Here is a 20,595-nt window from a genome sequence, read left to right as displayed (position 1 = left end):
ATTTCTTAAAGTACATTATTCAGGGCCGGGAGTTTGGCCTAGTGGTTAAAGTGCTTGCCTAGCATGCACGAAGACCCGGGTTCGATTCCTTGGTACCACATACATAGACAAAAGCTGGAAATGGTGTTGAGGCTCAGGTGGTAGAGCGCTAGCCTTGAGAAAGTCCAAGGACAGTGCTCAGGCCCTGAGCTCAAGCCCAGGACTGGCAAAAAAAAAAAAAAAAAAAAAAAAAAAAGTACATTATTCAATGATAAACATAAGCCACTTGTTTGTGTTGCTGCTCAAGCTGATCTCAAAATCCTGTCCAAGTATTTCTCCTTGCCTGGAGATTTCTCAAAGACTGGAGCAGAAGGAAGCATGGATCTGTCCCATGATGGAACTATAATGCGGCAATTTTGCTCCTCTTTTTAGGTAAAGATATGACATTCAGCGTTCATACTGTCTTATACAAAATTAAGAGTTATGTTTTTGTAGTTAGTTTTATAGTTAGCTTTCCTTGAAACAAAGTCATGGTAATCTGAGACATGGGAATTTCTTAAGACAGAAAACCTTTATAAAAGAAATCCTTTAGTGACTGTGCTTAGAATTGTTACCCTAGCTTCTAATTCTTAAATTATAGTATGTTTGCCTTTTTTCAAGCAGATACCAAGAATATACCAGAACATTCCAGCTATATACCAGCTATACACCAGGAGGACAGGACAAAAATTTCCTGGTTAGCTAGCTTAGGCACCATCTTCTATGCAGAAACTAGAAGACAATTTCTCTTTAACAATAGTGTTAACAGAAGTAAGAAGTAGAAATGATCAAACCTTTTCTCTGAAGATATGGGCGTGTAGACTTCAAAACCGAAAGAAATATTGAAAGAAGTTCTACTAAGTCTCCAGTCACATGGCAAGCTGTAGCTTCATGATACATCATATGCAATGTGTTGAAAGACTACAAGTGATTAAAAAAATTGAAACTTAACTTCACTTTACTGAACCACTGAATGGTAGTGCTCAATCTGATAGTTATTTTTAGACACGGACGGTAAGTCTGTGCACATGTGCACAAAACAAATGTGGCCGGTTTTCTAACCAAGCCAAATTCTCCTATTCAGCCTTTTCAAAATATATTAACATGTCCGAGAACTTGGCCTAGTGGTAGAGTGCTTGCCTAGCATGCACAAAGACCTGCATTTGACTCGTCTGTACTATATACATAGAAAAAGCTGGACATGGTGCTGTGGTGCAAGTGGTAAGCTCTAGCCCTGAGAAAGACCAAGGACAGTATTCAGGGTCTGAGTTTAAGCCCCAGGACTGACCAAAAAAAAAAAAAAAAAAAAAAAAAAAAAGAAAAGAAAAATATTAACAGTTCTTATGTCTGAAAGAAACAATTTAACAAGCTTAAAATATTTTTATTTTACTTGTTTGTATTTAAAGACCACCCCTTAAAAATTGCAAAGATTGCTGGTTGTGGTGCCTCATGCCTGTAATCCTAGCTAACACAGGCGGCTGAGATCTGAGAATCGAGGTTCAAAGACAGCCTGAGCACTAAAGACTATGAGATTCTTATTTCCAACTAACCACTAGAAAACCGAAATGGCTCAAGAAAACCGAAATAGCTTTGAGCTGAAGAGCTCAGGAACTATGCCCAGGCCTAGAGTTCAAGCCCCATGACCAACCAAAAAAAAAAAAAAAAAAAAAGCAAAGATTAGGGAAAACAGATAACTTTTATAAGTTTCCAAGGTCTGTCCAGAAAGAACAGTGAAATGGCCATTAATCATACTCAAAATAGGTCTAAATAAGTAAAAGAGCTCCAAAGACATGGATTAAATACCTTAAAAGTATTTTGGCTTGTCAAGTCTTATAATACCTTTACATATATTGACCTACACAATAATTTATACAAATAAAATCCTTACATATTTTTCTATCTTGCTTTAAAATAAAGTATCCTTCTAATCTTCGAGTCAATCTATTACACTATTCACAATTCAAAATTCTGAGCCTAGAATCTGTGGCAGTACATCATCTAAATATAACATACCGAGGCAGTATTTAACCTGTAAACTACGAGCACAGGATCTACGCATGTTTGTTTTGTCACTAGGCACTGTATTCCAGTGCCTAGAGTACAGAGTAAACATGTTAAATTCTCACTGTGCTCTCCTGAGGCTTTTTCATTTAACCAAAGAGAAATAGCCATTCCTCAAACAGAACCAGTAGTTCCATGCCTCTGGCCTCTGTTCTCTTGTCATTGATCTGAATACTCCCTCACTTACCCTTCCCAAATCTAACTTCTTCAAAGCACAGTTCAAACATATGTTATTTCTACTCAATAATCTCATTAACTGGAAAAGATATTCTACTTCTTCATTCTTGTACTTTTGACACACAGTTTTATCTTCATTAAGAGATTAAAGGTCATAATATACCACTGGTGGCTTTAAAATCATCTCAACATTAATGGATGTGGAAGAATTATGGAAGAATTGATAGCAGATTTTTATTCTTTTTTGTGGGTCATGGGGCTTGATCTCTGGGCCCTGGACGCTGTCCCTGAGCTTTTCAGCTCAAGGCTACCACCCTATCCTTGAGCCAAGCCCACTTCCCATTTTCTAGAGGTTAATTGGAGGTAAGAATCTCAGGCTGTGCTCAGGTTGGCTTTGAACCTTGATCCTTAGATCTCAGCCTCCTGAGTAGCTAGGATTAGAGGCGTGAGTCACCACACCCAGCTTGACAGCATATTTTAACCATTTGTAACAACCTAAATTTCCCTTGATGATGCTAATTTTATTTTCTCTACTCTGTCAAATCAGCCAACTCCTGGGAAAAAAATGTATGCCCTTTTTTTTTTTTTTTGGTGGGGGGCAGTCCTGGGCTTGAGCTCAAGGCCTGAACACTGTCCTTGGACTTTCTCAAGGCTAGAGCTCAGCACCCCTTTCGGCTTTTTTCTATGTATGTAGTACTGAGAAATTGAACCTGGGGCTTCATGTATGCTAGGCAAGCACTATACCTCTAGGCCAAACTCCCAGCTTGTGTGCTCTTGATTAAATCATTTGAAATTTATTTCTGTTCTTACAAATAAAATGAATAAAGCTGGTGTATTCCAAATGGGTATTCTAAATACAAAACAATAGAAAAGGCACTCTAAAAATCTGATCTAATTATAAAGCACAAACCAGCATTCAATAATTAATCAAAATCTTGCCACATATAAAAGACTACCATAAATTTTACATGTTCATGTTTTGATGAGAACATTAAGATGAGAGAAATGTACAGTAATATAATAAAGTATTTACCTCAGTCATCAAGATCAATCCTCGATTAAATATAACAAGAAGCCTGTCTTCATCAGATTCTAATAATATTCTGAAGGCACTAGAAGAATACATAAAGTCCAGTGTGACAATTCTGAATCATAACAGAACACAGAGGTGGTAAAAAAGAGGTAAAAAACACTTGAACCCCAGTATCAAAAAATGAAGAAAAAAAGGATAATTTCCAAATCTTCTAAGTAAATTAGATGAACACTATGCTTATTAAGATCTAATCAGGGGCTGGGAGTTTAGGCTAGTGCTAAAAGTGCTTGTCTAGCATGCACGCAGACCCGGGTTCTATTCTTTGGTACCACAAACACAGAAAAGCCGGAAGTGGTGCTGTGACTCAAGTGGTAGAGCTCTAGCCTTGAGAAAAAGAACCCAAGGACAGTGCTCAGATCCTGATTCCGAGCCCAGGACTGGCAAAAGAAAAAAGAAAAAAAAAGGAAAAAAGAAAAGATAGGGACAGTGCTCAGTCCTTGAGTTTAAGCCCTATGACAAATAACAACAAAAAATCTAACCAATTCTTAATTATTCACAATGGCAGAAGATGTGAAAATATTTTAATAGCACTTGAGCCACAGCATCACTTCCAGCTTTTTGTTTGTGGTACTGAGGAATTAAACCCAGGGTTTTCTGCATGCTAGGCAAGCACTCTACCATAAGTCCACACTCTTGGCCCCTTCAGCTCAAGGCTACCACCATAATCCTTTGAGCCTCAGTACCACTTCCAGTTTTCTTGTTGTTAATTGGAGATAAGAGTCCCAAGGTCTTTAGTGCCCAGGGTGGCTTTGAAAAGTGATCCTCAGATCTCAGCCTCCTGAACAGCTAAGATACACAAAGCTTGCACGAAGACCTGGGTTTGATTCCTCAGTACCACATACATAGAAAAGCCAGACGTGGTGCTGTGGCTTAAGTAGTAGAGCACTAGCCTTGAGGAAAGCCCAAGGACAATACTCAGACCCTGAATTCAGTACCCAGGACTGGCAAAACAAAACAAAACAACAAATAATAATAAAAGGAAAAAAAAAAACCAACCCACAAAGCTACAGAAGAAATAGGTTTCGATGTCTCAAATTCTTCCAAAATAACTTAGGTACATAAATTGTTCACCAATTGTCTTAAAAGAATCAGCTTTGAGTATAAACAATATAACTTTTCTTTTACTATCAAAAAGACAGTCTTCATCCCCTCACCTAGTAAAACAAAATTATTTTTTTACCTTATTAAAGTAGTCCAGCAGGAACGGCCATCTAAGCAACGTAAGTAACAACTTATGGTTGTTTTCTTAAATTGTTTAATATCTTCTAATTCTTCTTCTCTCAGGTCAGGCCTCTGAGCTATAAATAGCTGCATCAAATTAAATAATTCTTCTACTGCCTAAAAAATGACAAGTAAGAAATATCTTACATGTATGTTTTTCAATTCTAAATGGTATGTATGCTCATTAGCCAACTCTAAAAATCACAATACATATTATTAAAAATTGGCTCAGGAATGGTTATTAAAAAATTAGCAATGAATTCCATTTCAAAAACAATGTTATATACCAAAACACATCAATAAATTTTAAACATACACATGCAAAAAGATTAAAAACTACAAATATTCTCTCTATATATCACTATAAAGAACTATTTTATAACTCAGAGGCAAACTATACTAATCTAATTCCTTTGCTTCAATTCTGGGGATTGAATTTAGAACCAACAACTACTTGAGCCACATTTCTTGCCCCTTTTGAACCATGTTCATCAACCCATCCCCCCTCCCTTTTCTTCTCTTTCTCTCTTGTGCCAGTCCTGGGGACTGAACTCAGGGCTTGGGCACTGTTCTTGAGCTTTCTCAAGGCTACACTGAGCCACAGCACTACTTTTAGCCTTTTCTGTGTATGTGGTACCAAGGAATCGAACCCTGGGATTGTTGCATGCTAGACAAGCACTCTACCACTAGGCCACATTTTTGGCCGTCTATTTCTTTAAAGAAGGGAAAAAAAGCTAGAATACTGTTTCTGAGATAATCCTGTGTGGCAATACTTGGAATAATCTTGGTAACTGATGGATAAAATGTGGCAATATTTTAGGAAAATTACTAAGGTTTTAAAAATTCATTTCCTTTTGTGTATGTTAGTTAAGAGTTGTGTTCTTAACAATGTCAGTGAAATTAAATCCCTACTTTATAATTTTCATGGCAAAATTCATTTGAGCTGCTCTTATCTCTTTTGCTCAAAGCACCAGTGCTCACCCAGCTTCCAATTTTTTACTGACTGTCCTTACCGACCTCCCTTTCCTTCCCCAAGTTTTCCTCATTCCTTGCCTTGTCCTGTCCTTTCTTGCTCTTGTCATTTCTTTTCAGGCATTCTGATTTTCTCACTTAGAAATTAAATTTTTATCGCGAGCAAGGAAATCTAAACAACTTATTCCAACCTGCATAAAATAGTTTGATCTATAAAGGACAATTTGCATCATAAATAAGGAACAATGAAAATAATATCCAGAAACAGTCTAACATAAAGTCAAAGTTTAATGTGAAACCTAAAAATATTCTGCAAAGCTTAAGAAGGGATTAGGTTTAAAATGTGCAGACTTGTAAATTAATGGATCTTTTAACATTTACAATTCACTCTGATGTGAGAAAAAAGATAGCTTTAAAATATTATGCAGCCTGCAATAGTATATGAATCTGGACAATGAATTATCTAATTTTTAAATAGTATTTACAGGCCTAAAGCTGACTTTTTCAGTAGGCACCTGTGTGTGGTTGTGTATGTATATATATAAATTTTTTTTGGGGGGGGGCAGTCCGGGGGCTTGAACTCAGGGCCTGGGCACTGTCCTTAGGCCTTCTCAAGGCTAATGCTCTACCACTTGAGACACAGCACTGCTTCTGTCATTTTCTATATATGTGGTACTGGGGAATCAAGCTTGGGGGTTCGTGCATGGTAGGAAAGCACTCTACCATTAGGCCACGCTCCTGGCCCCAGTGTAGGCATATTTTTTAAAAGTCCTAATAGAGATAAAATTTTATCTTATATAAGAATATTTGGCTGCACATTTATCAAATCTTATAACAATTGTATAGTAAGCTCACTTTATTCACAGATTTAGTATACTGAGTTTTGACCCATGGTGTTAAAAGAGAAAGTGAATTTAGAAAAATCAAAAGAAATTTCAAAGGCAAAAATAAACATTTCTACAACTCTTTTGCCCCACATTATCACGTCATATTTGTATTTCATCTATTAAGTATTTCCTTGACCTTAATTTTGTGAACATGCCTTCCAAAAAGCAAACAGTGTCACAAAAACAATGTACTGATGTGATAAGGTGATAATTTTGAATATGTTCAAAGGTGCCATGTCTTTAGTGAAAGTTTTTTCTTGTACCAGTCCTGGGGCTTGAACTCAGGGCCTGGGTGCTGTCCCTGACTTTTTTGCTCAAGGCTAACACTGTACTATTTGAGCCACAGCTCTACTTTCAACTTTTTAATGGTTAACTGGAGATCAGAATTTCACTGACTTATCCTGCCCATGCTGGCTTTGAACTATGATTCTCAGAGCTTAGCCTCTTGAGTACCTAGGAGTACAGATGTGAGCCATCAACATCCAGTGGTATAGGGCCCTTATATGTGTTTAGAGTATTTGGGGACTTTCCACAGTAAGGATCTCTTTATAAACCTTATCTACAGATACCAATGGTAACATTACATGTGAAACTTGAAAATGCGTATTTATGATAAATCCTGAAGAAAGGATGATGGGCTGGGGGTATATTTCAGTGGTAAAGTCTTTGCTTAGCATGTGCAAAGCCCTGGGTTTGATCCTTAGCATTGAAAAATAAAACAAAATACGAAGAAAGAATGCTTAAAGTTAGATTCCTCTTACATTTTTGAAAATATAGATAAGAGTGTCAATTTTACTCACTCCAGGGTATTGGCTGGCATGTGGTGTAAGATTCTTAAAGGCCCACTGGATGTTCTGGTGAGAAGCCAGCTGTCGTGTGAATGCAGGAGATTGCTCACAGCAGAGCCTCAGAATGCCGTAGTAGGCAGGCAGCATCCCGCGGTTAAAAAGCACCACATCCTGATCATCATGGTCAGCAAGGATGTAATTGAAGGCAATGTTCTTGGTTACCACTGGGTTTTGAACAATAAGGCGGATATTCTCTGGACAGTCAGCACACACATTGTACCAAAATGAAAGCAAAGCCTGTTTATTGTGATTTGTAGCTATTGCTGGCTCAGAGAGTTTAGGCTGGAAAAGGTTCCACAAATCCATGAAATATGTGGAAAACATCAGCTTCTCAGTTTTGGAAATTAAACAGTAAGTCATAAAGCTAAAATAGGGCACTAACTTTGTAGTGCCATGAACAGCAGCATCAACGTAAAGTTTGGCTCTTGAGAGCAAACCAAGAAGTACGTTGTAGACCTGATGTAGGACTACTGTTGTGTCTGGACTGAGTGGAAGGTCACGGGTTGGGATGTGCAAAGACCTTGTTGACCGGAACATCTGGCGGAATGAATTGCTTGGTATAAGGGACACCAGAAGATAAGCTGCAGCTATAAAATGTAAAACAACACTGTCAGATTCTTATAAGATATAGACTGAAGAGCAGTCATTAATCACAATTCACTCAGCCCTTTAATAATGAAAATTAAGAAAAATTAAGAGACATGACATCTGTCTGTATCTCTCTTTTTGTCAGTCATGGGGCTTGAACTATGGGCCTGAGCACTGTCCCTGAGCTCTTTTGCTCAAGGCTACTGCCCTACCCCTTCAGCCACAGTTGCCATTTCTGGTTTTCTAGTGGTTAACTGGAGGTAAGAGTCTCTCGGTCTTTAGTGCCCAGGCTGGCTTTACACCGTGATCCTCAGATATCAGCATCCTGAGCAGCTAGGACTATAGGGGCTCCACTGCGCCCGGCTATGACATCTTTTAATGTCTGCTTTAACCTTGGCTCTGCATAAAGACTCCTAAGAGGTGATAGAAACACACATCTTCCATTCTGCTGTTATATTTTAAATAGCAATTAACAATCACATTAGCAGAACTAGTTTTCAAACTTTTTGTTTAGCCTTCTCCCATGATATAGTATTATTTAATAAAGAGAACTCGGCATTTAGAGGAAAGGTACCTAACAAGGTCAAACCATTTAACTTATTTTATAGTCTCAATTTTCTTGTTACTTAAAAAAACATAGTATAAATTACTTTAAAATAATAAACAGATGCTTTAAAATAATAGTTTTTTTGTTCTTTTCTGAAATAGTATTGAACTCATCACCTTCCTGCCTCTGCATTCAAAGTGTTATGAATACAGGAAAACACCATCATACATAAAAAGAAAACCTTCATATTCTAAGGCTAACCTAGAACATAAAGAATTTATCCTTCAACACATCTGAGAACTGTCATTAAGCCTATGTTATAAATCTGAGAGGTTAATGAGTTTCCGTTTGAGTTCATCTATCTGAACACAACATTGAAGTGGACACTTCATAAATATCTCACTCAACTCTCACAATCATTCTGGAGATAGGTAATGTTACAGTGGAGAATCCAAACCTTGGATAAGCTACTACAAAGATTATATAGGTAAGAGAAATAAAGGCTAGACCTTTAGAAATGATGATGAAGACAATAATAGGAAAAAAATAGTAAGTTTTAAAATAGGAAATTGCTAACAATTCAAAATGTAATATTTTGACATAACTATGTGGAGTAAACTCACCACTTTCATTATCTCTACTTTCACTCAGACTAACAATGGAAAGATCACCTAAGATGATACAATGAAACAGTAAAACCAGGGTGCAAATGAGCTCAATTAACATCTGCAACTAAACCTTTCTGAGACTGTAACTTCAGGAGACAGACAGACAGACAGACAGACACAGACACAGACACAGACACAGACACAGACACAGACACACACACACACACTACTTCCTTATTTCTTTGGTGGGGAGATAGCAGTACTGGATTTCAAACTCAGGGCCTTTGCTAAGAACTACCTAAGCCACACACTGTCCTAGATAGCTCTTAATTTGGTAACTTCTACTACATTATCACAGCAGATAAAAGTTTGGATTTTTAAAAGTATAGTAATTTTTTAAAAAATTATTGAAAATGATGCTTTGTGCATAATACTACATTTTCTAACTAGTTCTTTATCTACATGCTATTCTAGTTAGCCCACAAATTTTAGATTCATTTTGGTACATGCTCAAATATAACAAGAAAGCATACAGTTTATCATACTGAATAGTTTTTGCATAAAAGCACAACTGAACAGAGTGATCTGTGATTTCTTTTCTTTTTCTTTTTTCAGTTGGTGGTGGGACTTGAACTCTGGACCTGGGCACTGTTCTTAAGCTCTTCAGCTCACGGTTAGGGCTTTAACATGTTAAGCCACTTCTGTGATCTGTGATTTCAAAAGGTATTCAGTTTATTGTACTTTTCTTCAACATTTCATTGGGATTGGAGGCGAGACTCGGTAGAGTGCTAGCTAATGAGCAAAAGTGTCAGGTATCACGTTCAAGTCCCCATCTTGGATCAAAAAAAAATTTTTTTTAAAGAAAAATATTGGTAGGCCCCAGGTTCAATCTATAGCTCCCTCCAAAACCAAATAAAACACAATAAAGGAGGAAATTAAACTTCTACTCAACTGGTAGGCCTACCATGTAATTTGTATAATTATATTCTTCTTTGTTCTATGTTGCATATAACTACCTTTTCATCTCTAGAAAAGAAGCTTGCTTTCAAATTTTTGCTAGAAGAAAAACCAACTTATAAATTTATATTTATCTTTGAAAACAAGAGTTATTTCGAAGAGTAGGCCATCTTAATATAAATGTCTTCCTATAATGTAAGAGGCTCTGGGTCTTACTTCATACTGTGCAACTTAGAACCAATCTATTTCCATTGCTACATGCCAAGTATTCAAATACTTTAAGATACCTGTGATAGCCTGTTTTCCAGGCTAGCTCAGACATAATTGAGACTGTATACTACCTTTATGAGCTAGCCTGGAAAATAGTTCTATCTGTGCTTGTTTATGTCTCTGGTGATAAAAAGTACACACTAATGCAACCAACCATGTGATGGAATGAAATCTCCTGAACTTTTATGCTTGGGCTGGATTCCAATGGTGATTACCCTAATCTCTACCTACCACTGGGCCCAACTCACCATAGGCTCTTTTTTCCATTGTTTTGTGCTCAGGAGTCAAGACATAAATGTCAATTAACAGACTTTTTACATATTGTATTTATTCTATTACTGCAGGATTATTTAACTGATAGAAAAAAAAGCATCAGCAAACTGCCTATATCTACTATGCACTCCACTGAAAGATCTATCTGTCAAGCATTTTACTTCAGAATATATCTGTGCTTAATTGTCTAACAGATAATTCCCATCAACCCCTTACCCAGATCCTTTCATTTTTTTTGTGTGCCAGCACTAGGATTTAAACTCAAGGCCTTTCACTCTCAACAGCTTTCTCACTCTCATCTGTCACTCTACCACCATTTTAGGCACGCCTACACTCCAGCATTTTGCTAGTTAATTAAAAGATAGTCTCATGGACTTCTTTGTCCACACTGGCTCTAAACAGTCATCCTTCAAACTCAGCATCACAAGTAGCTAAAATTATAGATACCCAGACAGTTCCTTCATTTTTTTTTTTGGTTGGGTGTGGGGCTGGGCCCTGTCCCAAGACTACCACCCTACCCCTGGTAGCCACAGTCCCATTTTCAGTTTTCTAGTGGTTAAATGGAGGTAAGAGTTTCATGGTCGTTAGTGCATTAGCTGGCTTTGAACCGTGATCTGCAGACCTCAGCCTCTTGAATAGCTAGGATTGTAGGCGTGAGCCACCGAGCCTGGCTAGTTCCCTCTCTTTTAACATTTTTTATTTTTTACCAGTCCTGGGGCTTGGACTCGGGGCATGGGCACTGTTCTTGGACACTTTTTGCTCAAGTCAGTGCTGTGCCACTTGAGCCACGACGACACCTCTGGCTTTTTCTTTGTATGTGGTACTGAGGAATCAAACCCAGGGTTTTGTGAATGCTAGGGCAAGCACTCTACTACTAGGCCAAACTTTCGGCCCTTACCATTTACTTTTTACTATACTGTAAATGTTAGAATAGAGGAACAATTGTGGCACTTTAATATTAACTAAAGTTCTCAATTGGTGAAGTATCCTTTGTATTATATATCATGTCATGGGTAAACATTAATACTTGACTTAGTGACTTCAACCTTAATGACTGGCCTAAATTAGTTGTCAAATTGAATTGTTATTACTTCCCACATATCCTCATGCTCTACTCTTTGGAGGTACCTCAGACTCACAGAATGAGCCATACCTTCTGTCTTGCTTTTTTTTTTGCCAAGTTGTGTGTAGGGCCTGATCTCAGGGCTTGGACATTACTGTCCTTGAACACTTTGCTCCTGGCCCATTTTGCTCTTTTGCCAGTTTATTTTTGTGCCCTTGAACTCAAGGGCCTGGACATTGTTGTTGAGCTTCTTTTGCTCAAGGCTAGCACTCTGAGGATGTATTTAAATTATTGGGAATTATTCTCATGTACATTTTTGTCAGTATGGACTTACAGATGTTTATTTTGCATTTCTGATTATAATGAAGTATCATGTTTCTCAAATTGTTCCATGTTAAGCAAATAGAAGCTTTCAGGTTAATTCTATGTCCCTTTGAAATATCCCTATCATATCATTCTGACATTTTAATATTTTTCTTCCCTTTATGGCTCGAGCTCATCTTATATATTACCTGCCCCAGCTCTAAAATCAGTCCTTTCTCTATGGAGCTGTATTTTTTTTTTTAAATTGGAGAATGGTGTTTAGAAACATCTGGGGAGTACTTGATGTGTTTTTCACTGATTTTAGGCAGACAGCTAGGAAACAAATTTGTTTTTCCAAAACTGTCAGAGCTCAGAGCTTTACATTTGCCAGGCAGGCACTTTTTTTTTTTTTTTAAATTGTATTTTATTGGCGGGATAATGTATGGGGGTTACAGTTACATTTGTCAGATAATGGGTACATTACTTCTCGAACCTTGATACCCCTTTTCTCATATTTTTGTACCCCTTTCCCTTCGCCCACCAGGAAGGTGCACTTTAACTGCATAGCCAAACCTCCTGTCTTGCTCTTTTGCCAGTATGTATGTATGTATGTATGTATGTATGTATGTATGTATGTATGCATGCATGCATGCATGCATGCCAATCCTGAGGTTTGAATTCAAGGGCCTGGGCACAGAGCTTCTTTTGCACCTTAGCCACAGTTCCACTTCTGGCTTTTTTGATAGTTTAGTGGAGATAAAGAATCTCACTGACATTTTCTGCACAGGCTGGTTTTAAACCATGATTCTCAGAGATCATAGCCTCTGGAGTAGCTAGGATTACAGATGTGAAACAACAGCACTGGGCAGCAACTTATTTATTTTTTAAAAAAATTTTTTTGCCAGTCCTGGGGTTTGAACTCAGGGCCTTTCCTTGGGCTTTCTCAAAGATAGCACTCTACCACTTGAGCCGCTTCTCATCACAGGTAGTGTACCAGGAATGTACCAAATGCATCTATTTTTCCACTTAGAAGTGGATCTTATAAACTTTTCTCTCAAACTGGTCTCAAGCCATGCTCAAGCTTAGTTTCCCAAGCAGCTAGGATTATAAGTGTGAGAATTAAGTACTTTGACTTTCATTTTCTTTGGACTCTCAAAAGTAATATACTATATTTTATGTTTATTTACAATAAATTTCCTGCTGTGAAAAATTTATTGATATTTGTCCATCTTTCCTCTAAGGTCTCTGTTTATTGTCTTTTGACTTGTACATATTTGTTTTATCTAATTCTTGTAATTCCAGTCACTATTTTCTGTATTAATTACTATTTTAAGACTCCTCAACAGTGGTTTTTTTTTTTTATGTTGGTCATGGGGTTCGACCTCAGGGTTTAGGTGCTGTCCTTTGCTTTTGTGCTCAAGGCTAACACTGTACCACTTTACTGTCTAGGCAGACTTTGACCTGTAATTTCCAATATCAGCCTCTAGAGTAAGATTATAGGCATGAGCCACCAGCACTCAATGATTATATGTTATTGGGCCTCTCTTTCCCCCCAATACTTGAATGCCAATCCTGGGAACTGACAAAAGAGTCTAGGCACTGTCCTTGAGCCTTTTTGCTCAAGTATAGCAGTCTCCCATTCTCCATTTCTGGATTCTTGATATTTAACTGGAGATAGTATCTTACGGACTTTCCTGTCTGGGCTAGCTTTCTACTGTGATCCTCAGATCACAGCCTGCAAAAACTCTATCACAAGTTTCCAAATATTAGTAAACTTTGGTCTTGAGCTTTGCATTATACAATGGCTATCCCATAACTTCATTTAAAAAGGAGAAAACAGAAAATACTAGTTAGAATATCAATAAATCATTTGCTAAATTCTCAACATTTGACTTACAAGTCCTGACTCTAGGATAATTGTGAGCCAAAAGAAACCGTTCAACCCAGTTTTCCATATTCTGTAGGACCCAGCTGTGTGCCAATTTATTTCGGGGTGTCTGTACTGCCAACCAATCCAGACACTGAGAAGGATTGTATTCAATCACCTACAAATAAAATGACAAGAACAGAATAAAACATAAGGTCAATTGATGAACAATTACTTTACATTCTTCCATATATACCACTAAATACTTTAAAATAATTTCTAAAAATTAGATCATTTAAGTTTTATTCCTAATGTTAAGCTTTTATCAACAAGACATATTTAGAAAAATTAACTTTATTACAAAATTTAAAATAAACGAAGACTATAATAAGAGAATGCAGTAGCTTTTAGGTATTGAGTTTATAATTTAAATGTTATTTGTCTTGCCATATATATCAGTAGAATACTTGTTAGGATATGCAAGGCTCTGGGTGTGATCTCTAACACTATATACACAACAAAGAACTTCACTTTCTAATTTTATTATTTTGTTTAAGCAGTATTAAGGATTGAATTCAGAGGTTTGAGCTTGTAATACAATTGCTCAATCACTTAATGCTTGCTCTTACTTCTCTAATATATTTTACCTTTTTTTAATTCTATGTTCAACCAATTACTTTACATAAGAATATAAAGTTATTCACTGCACTGGTCATAAAACTGATTGCATGGGAAAAGGGAATTATAGAAACTTGGCAAACGTGGCCAGCAGATGAAATACTGTGGCTACCTATTTTGTCGTTTTGTGGGACAATAGCCATGCTCATTCATCCACTCATTTAAACTTCTTATACATGGCTGCTGTTATTTTTAGCCTAACATCTAAATCATTACAAGAGGGACTATAGGGCCTACAAATCCTAAAATGCTTTCCATTTGGCCTTGGAAAAAAGAATGCTGACTCCCAGGGCTTTTCTAAAAGTCACTAAGGAAAATTTCTAGAAGTGACTGATGCTTCGATTATCATTTCTGTCAAATGTTGAAAGCAATTTGTAGTTCTAGTTTTTTAGTTGATTTATAACATTGTTTTTGAGGATAGAGAATGGTATTTTCCCATTGGTTAGAGCTGTTGACTCTAAAGAAAGAAAATAGTTGACTCCACAGGAAAAAAAAAATATTGTTAAACATCAGAAAGACTACCTAAGCGAGGGGGAGGTCAAAGGAATGGAGAGCAGAAAAATGCAGAGAAAAGGTATGTGAATGGTGGTACTCAGTGTACATATGTGAAAACTGACACAGGTAACCTGAAGGGATAAATAAGGTTGGGAGAGAAGGGGAAATTAAGATGCACTATACTTATAATGATATGTTGAATTAAAACTCCTAAGCCAGTGTACAGTGGCTCACACCTGTAATTCTAGCTACTCAGGAGGATGAGATCTGAGAATCAAGGTTCAAAGCCAGCCAGGACACACAAAAGGACCTGAGACTCTTATCTCCAATTAACCTCTAGAAAACCTAAGTGGGGCTTGGCTCAAGGGCAGGGTGGTTAACCTTGGGCTGAAGAGCTCAGGGACAGAGTTCAAGCCCCATGACACACACACACACACCCTTCTATAACTATTTAGAAATAATAAAAATTATGTTTAAAAAATGAAAAAGGCTGGGAGTGTTGCCTCGTGGTAGAGTGCTTGCTTAGCATGCACAAAGCCCTGGGTTCAACTCCTCAGTACTACATACACAGAAAAGGCCAGAAGTAGTACTGTGTCTCAAGAGAAGATTACTAGGCCTTGACAAAACTCAAGGACAGTGCCAAGGCTGAGCTCATGCCACAGGACTTGCAAAAATAAAAATGAAAATGAAAGGGGAGGAGGGAGAAGAGAATAGCAGAAAATAGCAGAGACTAGCAGAGCAGAGCAGAGCAGAGCAAGCAGAGAAGCCAGCATACTACTCTCTTCTCCCTAAATCCGACTAAAAGCTCTCTGGTCTGTAACTTACTGAAACTATTTTAGATACCTAAATAAGGAGAACTGGTAGTTTTTTGTTTTTTAAATAAAAAGTTTGAAAGAGTAAATTACACAAACACAGTGCTATAAGACTTACCTCCCATATCCTCTGTAGAATGTAAGATGCAAAGGGGGGCATGCCTGGAGGACCACCAGCAAATTCCATTAGCATAGTTAACAATTTAAAGAAAGGATTGGCTGCCTGTAAGACAATCATTGGTTTTATTATTGTTATTTATTTATTTTTGTGGATAATGGGGGTTAAATTCTGGGGCCTGGGCGATGTCTCTGAGCTCTTCAGCTCATTCTATCGCTCTACCACTTGAGCCACAGTGCCACTTCTTTTCTAGTGATTAATTGGAAATAAGAGCCTCATGGACTTTAATGACTGGGCTGGATTTGAACCGCAATCCTCAGAGCTCAGCCTCCTGAGTAGCTAGGATTAGGTTTGAGGCACTGGTTCCCAGCTAAGCATTGTTTTTTTCATCAAATTGAACCAATGTCTTTCAGCAGAAAAGAACTACTTCTATACATCATAAATTTTCTGCAAGGATGGGAGATGTCAGCACTAATGCAAATACCTATTAGTACTCATACATATGAACTTTGATGCCTATAGAACTACAGTAGAATAAGCTAGGAGATACAAAGTTAACTTGTACAACTAGTTCATGCAAATAAAAAAAAAATCAACTGCAGGGAAGCTACACCTAATAAATTTTGGGGAATGTCACATATAATTGGGAAAAAGTAACTATTTTTTGCTAGTCCTGGAGCTTGAATTCAGGACCTAGGTGCTGTCCGTGAGCCTCTTTGTGTTTAAGGCTAGTACTCTACCACTTGAGTCATGGTGCCACCTCCAGCTTTTTTGTGTGTGTGTGCTGGTTATAGGGCTTGAACTCAGGGCCTAAGCGCTGTCCTTGGACTTCTCTCAAAGCTAGAGCTCTAGCCCTACCCTTGAGCCTCAGGACCACTTCCAGCTTTTCTTTTCCATGTATGTGGTGCCGAGGAATTGAACCCGGGTCTTCGTGCATGCTAGGCAAGCACGCTACCACTAGGCCAAACTCCTGGCCCCACTTCCATCTTTTTGAGTGGCTTACTGGAGATAAGACTTTCATGGGATTTTTCTGTTGGGGCTTTGAACCTCAATCTTTGAGCTCAACTTCTGGAGTTCCTAGGATTACAAGGATGTGCTACTGGCTCATGGCTAAAATTTTATTTTTTAATGTACAAATACTCATATATTTATGAGGTATATCACTATGTTCTGAAACATACAATGAACAATGGCAAAATTCAGTTAAATGGAATTCATTAAATCATATATTTGACTTTTTTTTTTGTTTGTTATTGTTTTGTGGGTTAAGGGGCTTGAATTTGACCTGGGTGCTGTCCCTGAGCTCTTCAGCTCAAGACTACCACTCTACCCCATGTCCCATTTTCTAGAAGTTAACTGGAGATAAGAGTCTCAGGTCCTTAATGCCCAGGCTGACTTTGAATCTCGACCTCAGATCTCAGGCTCCTGAGTAGCTAGGATTACAGGCATAAGCCATCATGCCGAGCATATTTAACGTTTTTAAGATGAAAATACTAGTTTTCTTTTATGTTTTTGCTTATGCCACGACTTGAAGTCAAAGCCTTAATAAGGCTTACTCCAGCCATGTCCCCAGGTCTTTTTTTAGTTACCTCTAAGACCTCTGCTTCCGGAGCAGCTAGGACTATAGTCATCAGACACTAATATCTGGTTTAAAATCTATTTTAGCAAGCTGGGCACAGTGGCTCACATCTGTAATCCTAGCTATATAGGAAGATGAGATCTGAGGATCAAGGTTCAAAGCCAGCCCAGGCACTAAAGACTGTGAGACTCTTATCTCCAGTTAACTACTAGTTAACCAGAGTGGTGTTGTGGTTCAAGGGGTAGGGTGGTAGCCTTGAGCTGAAGAGCTCAGGGATAGCACCCAGGCCCAAAATTCAAGCTCCATGACCAACTTCCCCACCCTCTAAAAAAATCTCTTTTTAACAATTATCAAATACACAGTACATTATTACAGAAGCTATATTGTACATTCCAATTGAAAATTTTTGTCCTTTTATTAACGTTTCCCCACATATCAAATCAATTTTTTTTTTGGTGGGCCATGGGGCTTGAACTCGGCCAGAATGCTGAAGAGCTCAGGAGTTCTTCAGCTCAAGGCTACTGCCCTAACCTTGAGACTTTTTTTTTTTGGGCCAATCCCAGGCTTTAGCTCAGGGCTTGAACACTGTCCTTGGACTTTCTCAAAGCTAGATAGAGCTCTACCACTTGAGTCCTGCATTCTAGGCAAGCACTCTATCACTAGGCCAACTCCCCCACTTCTCATTTTCTAGAGGTTAATTGGAGATAAGAGTTCTTTTGTGCTGGCTGGCTTTGAACCTTGATCTTCAGATCTCAGCCTCCTAAGTAGCTAGGATTACAGGAGTGATCCACCAGCACTTGGCTTCAAATAAAAAAAATTTTTTTTTTAAGCAAAGTTCTAATGAAACCTAAATCAAAAGTTTTCTGTAGCATCTTCTGGCAATGTTCACTATGAATTGTTAAAAGTGCTTCTATTTATTTTATAAACACACTCTGGGTTCGATTCCCCCAGTACTACATACATAGAAAAAGACAGAAGTTGTGCTATGGCTCAAATGGTAGAGCTCTAACCTTGAGAAACCCCCATGGGCAGTGCTCAGGCCCCAAGTTCAAGCCCCAGGACTGGGAAAAACAAACACTCATATTAGCTGTGTGCTCCTGCCCATAATCCTCGATAGATATGTTTTCCACATGTACAGAGCTCTTTTTCCTTGAACATAGTTAGCATACAGGATTTAAACTGAACAATTTCAAAAATTATACTACCCTAATATACTGAATATACATTTATATTTGGTTGGGAAATTTGCATTTTATATTATTATTGCCAGTCCTGAAGCCTGAACTCAGGGCCTATGCACTGTCCTTGGGCTTCTTCCTCAAAGCTAGCACTCTACCACTTGAGTCACAGCACCACTTCCAGCTACATAGAAATGTAGGTGGTTCCGAGGAATTGAACCCGGATCTTAGTGCATGCTAGGCAAGCACTTTACCGCTAGGCCAAACTCCCAGCCCAAAACTGCATTTTTTTTTTTTTTTTTTTGGCCAGTCCTGGGCTTGAGCTCAGGGGCTGAGTGCTGTCCCTGGACTTTCTCAAGGCTAGAGCTCTACCACTTGAGGCTCAGCACCACTTCTGGCTTTTGCTATGTATGTGGTACCGAGGAATTGAACCTGGGCCTTTGTGCATGTTAGGCAAGCACGCTACCACTAGGCCAAACTCCCAGCCCCCAAAACTGCATTTTTTAGTAAACATTTAAAGTTAAGGCAATTTGGTTATTCCCCCCACCCCCCAGTCCTGGAGTTTGAACTCACAGCCTGGGCAGTGTCTGAGCCTCTTTGTGCTTAAGGCCAGTGCTCTTTCAATTGAGCCACAGTGTCATTTGTTGCTTTTTCTGAGACACTTACTGGAAATGAGTCTCATGGACTTTGCTGCCTGGGTCAGATCTCAGGCTCTTGAGTAACTGGGAGTATAGACATAAGCTAGCAGTGCCCGAAAGTAATGCAGTTGATTCATATTATACACTTAAAACAGCTGAGTTGCAGTGTGATGGGAAAAACCTGAAGAATCAGAAGGGCTCACTTGAAAGCACTGTCATGGCTGATAGTAGTTTGAAAAATATTATTAACCAATGTTCACATACCTCAGGAGTCAACTTTGCTATTGATGTGAAAAGCATAGATACAATCTAAGAAAGAAAAAGGACAATGTAATTTTTTATTTTGAGGTAGACTTTCCACAGTTGGAGCCATACTCCCACCCCGTTCAAAAAATCAATGAAAATAGGTTAATTACCAAATCTTTCTTAGCACTTACATGTTCGGCAAGTCGATTATTATACCGACACAGGCTGAAAATTAGATTACAAGTTTGTCTTATATTGATGCCATCACGAATATGTTGAAATAAGAAGGGAAATCCCTGTCAAAAGCAAAAGTAGTTCATTTAAAAACTGTATCATTTTTATGAAGATCAAATTGTTTAGTATCAGAGAAGGTATTACCTTTCCTCCTGTTAATGATGCCATGTCAGTCTGTGATAATGTCAAATGCCTAAAAGAAAATATTAGTGGAAATAAATCTTTTCCATGTGTACTACTTTATAGCTATTTACATCATGGCATGCATGAAAACTGCCTATTCTATAACTATACAATTTCTTTTTGGTAAAGCGTTTAATACCTATATTTGCTTGCTAAGTATCTCTTAAGCATTTTCCCAAGATTCTATGATTTGTGAGTGATGTCAAATCAACTTTATTTCTATTTAATTAACTCAACAATTTTAATATATTCAAAATACTAGGGTGGGTTTAATTGTATTTATAAAGTTCTTTTTGTTGTTTTTTAACATGTCAATATTTAAAACCAAATGGGCTTTCAAGAAATATCAGTTTTACCCTCCAGTTTTAAGTTATTATCTATTTAACTTATTATAGAAAAATTCAGACAGAGTAATGTAAGTATACCATTATTCAACTTCTAATTTATCCAAACCAAAGATGGTCAGTTTTACCACCAGCCACTCAATATGTACTATGCTGAGGCACAATCCAGATATTTATCATTTAACCATAGATCTCATTACATATCTCAGGTAAAGTTAAAACAACCAGTGCCTAAATTAACAATTTCTTATTGTCTTACAAAATACAGTGTATACGTTTCATGCTTCTAAAAAATGTTTATCATTTGTCTCATTCCAGACCTGAACAGTCTTTTGTT

General features: G+C 37.8%; 1 protein-coding gene across 2 annotated transcripts in view; it reads right to left on the bottom strand.

The window, feature by feature from the left end:
- Usp34 (ubiquitin specific peptidase 34) overlaps positions 1–20,595 on the bottom strand; it is a 206,822-nt gene that overhangs the window by 18,169 nt on the left and 168,058 nt on the right. For both annotated transcript variants that reach the window (XM_090336851.1, XM_090336852.1), the window contains exons 63-71: positions 19,876–19,924; positions 19,689–19,793; positions 19,516–19,560; positions 15,857–15,961; positions 13,784–13,931; positions 7,230–7,864; positions 4,530–4,687; positions 3,290–3,368; positions 813–939 (exon numbers count right to left, since the gene is read on the bottom strand). In XM_090336851.1, the coding sequence (XP_090192977.1) occupies positions 813–939; positions 3,290–3,368; positions 4,530–4,687; positions 7,230–7,864; positions 13,784–13,931; positions 15,857–15,961; positions 19,516–19,560; positions 19,689–19,793; positions 19,876–19,924 (1,451 nt within the window). The remainder of the gene's footprint in view (positions 1–812; positions 940–3,289; positions 3,369–4,529; positions 4,688–7,229; positions 7,865–13,783; positions 13,932–15,856; positions 15,962–19,515; positions 19,561–19,688; positions 19,794–19,875; positions 19,925–20,595) is intronic.

Source organism: Megascapheus bottae, chromosome 7 (genome assembly GCF_031878675.1).
Source record: "Megascapheus bottae isolate mThoBot1 chromosome 7, mThoBot2.hap1, whole genome shotgun sequence".
Classification (NCBI taxonomy): domain Eukaryota; kingdom Metazoa; phylum Chordata; class Mammalia; order Rodentia; family Geomyidae; genus Megascapheus; species Megascapheus bottae.
The sequence above is the reverse complement of the archived record's forward strand: the minus strand, read 5'-3'. Positions and strand labels throughout refer to the sequence as shown.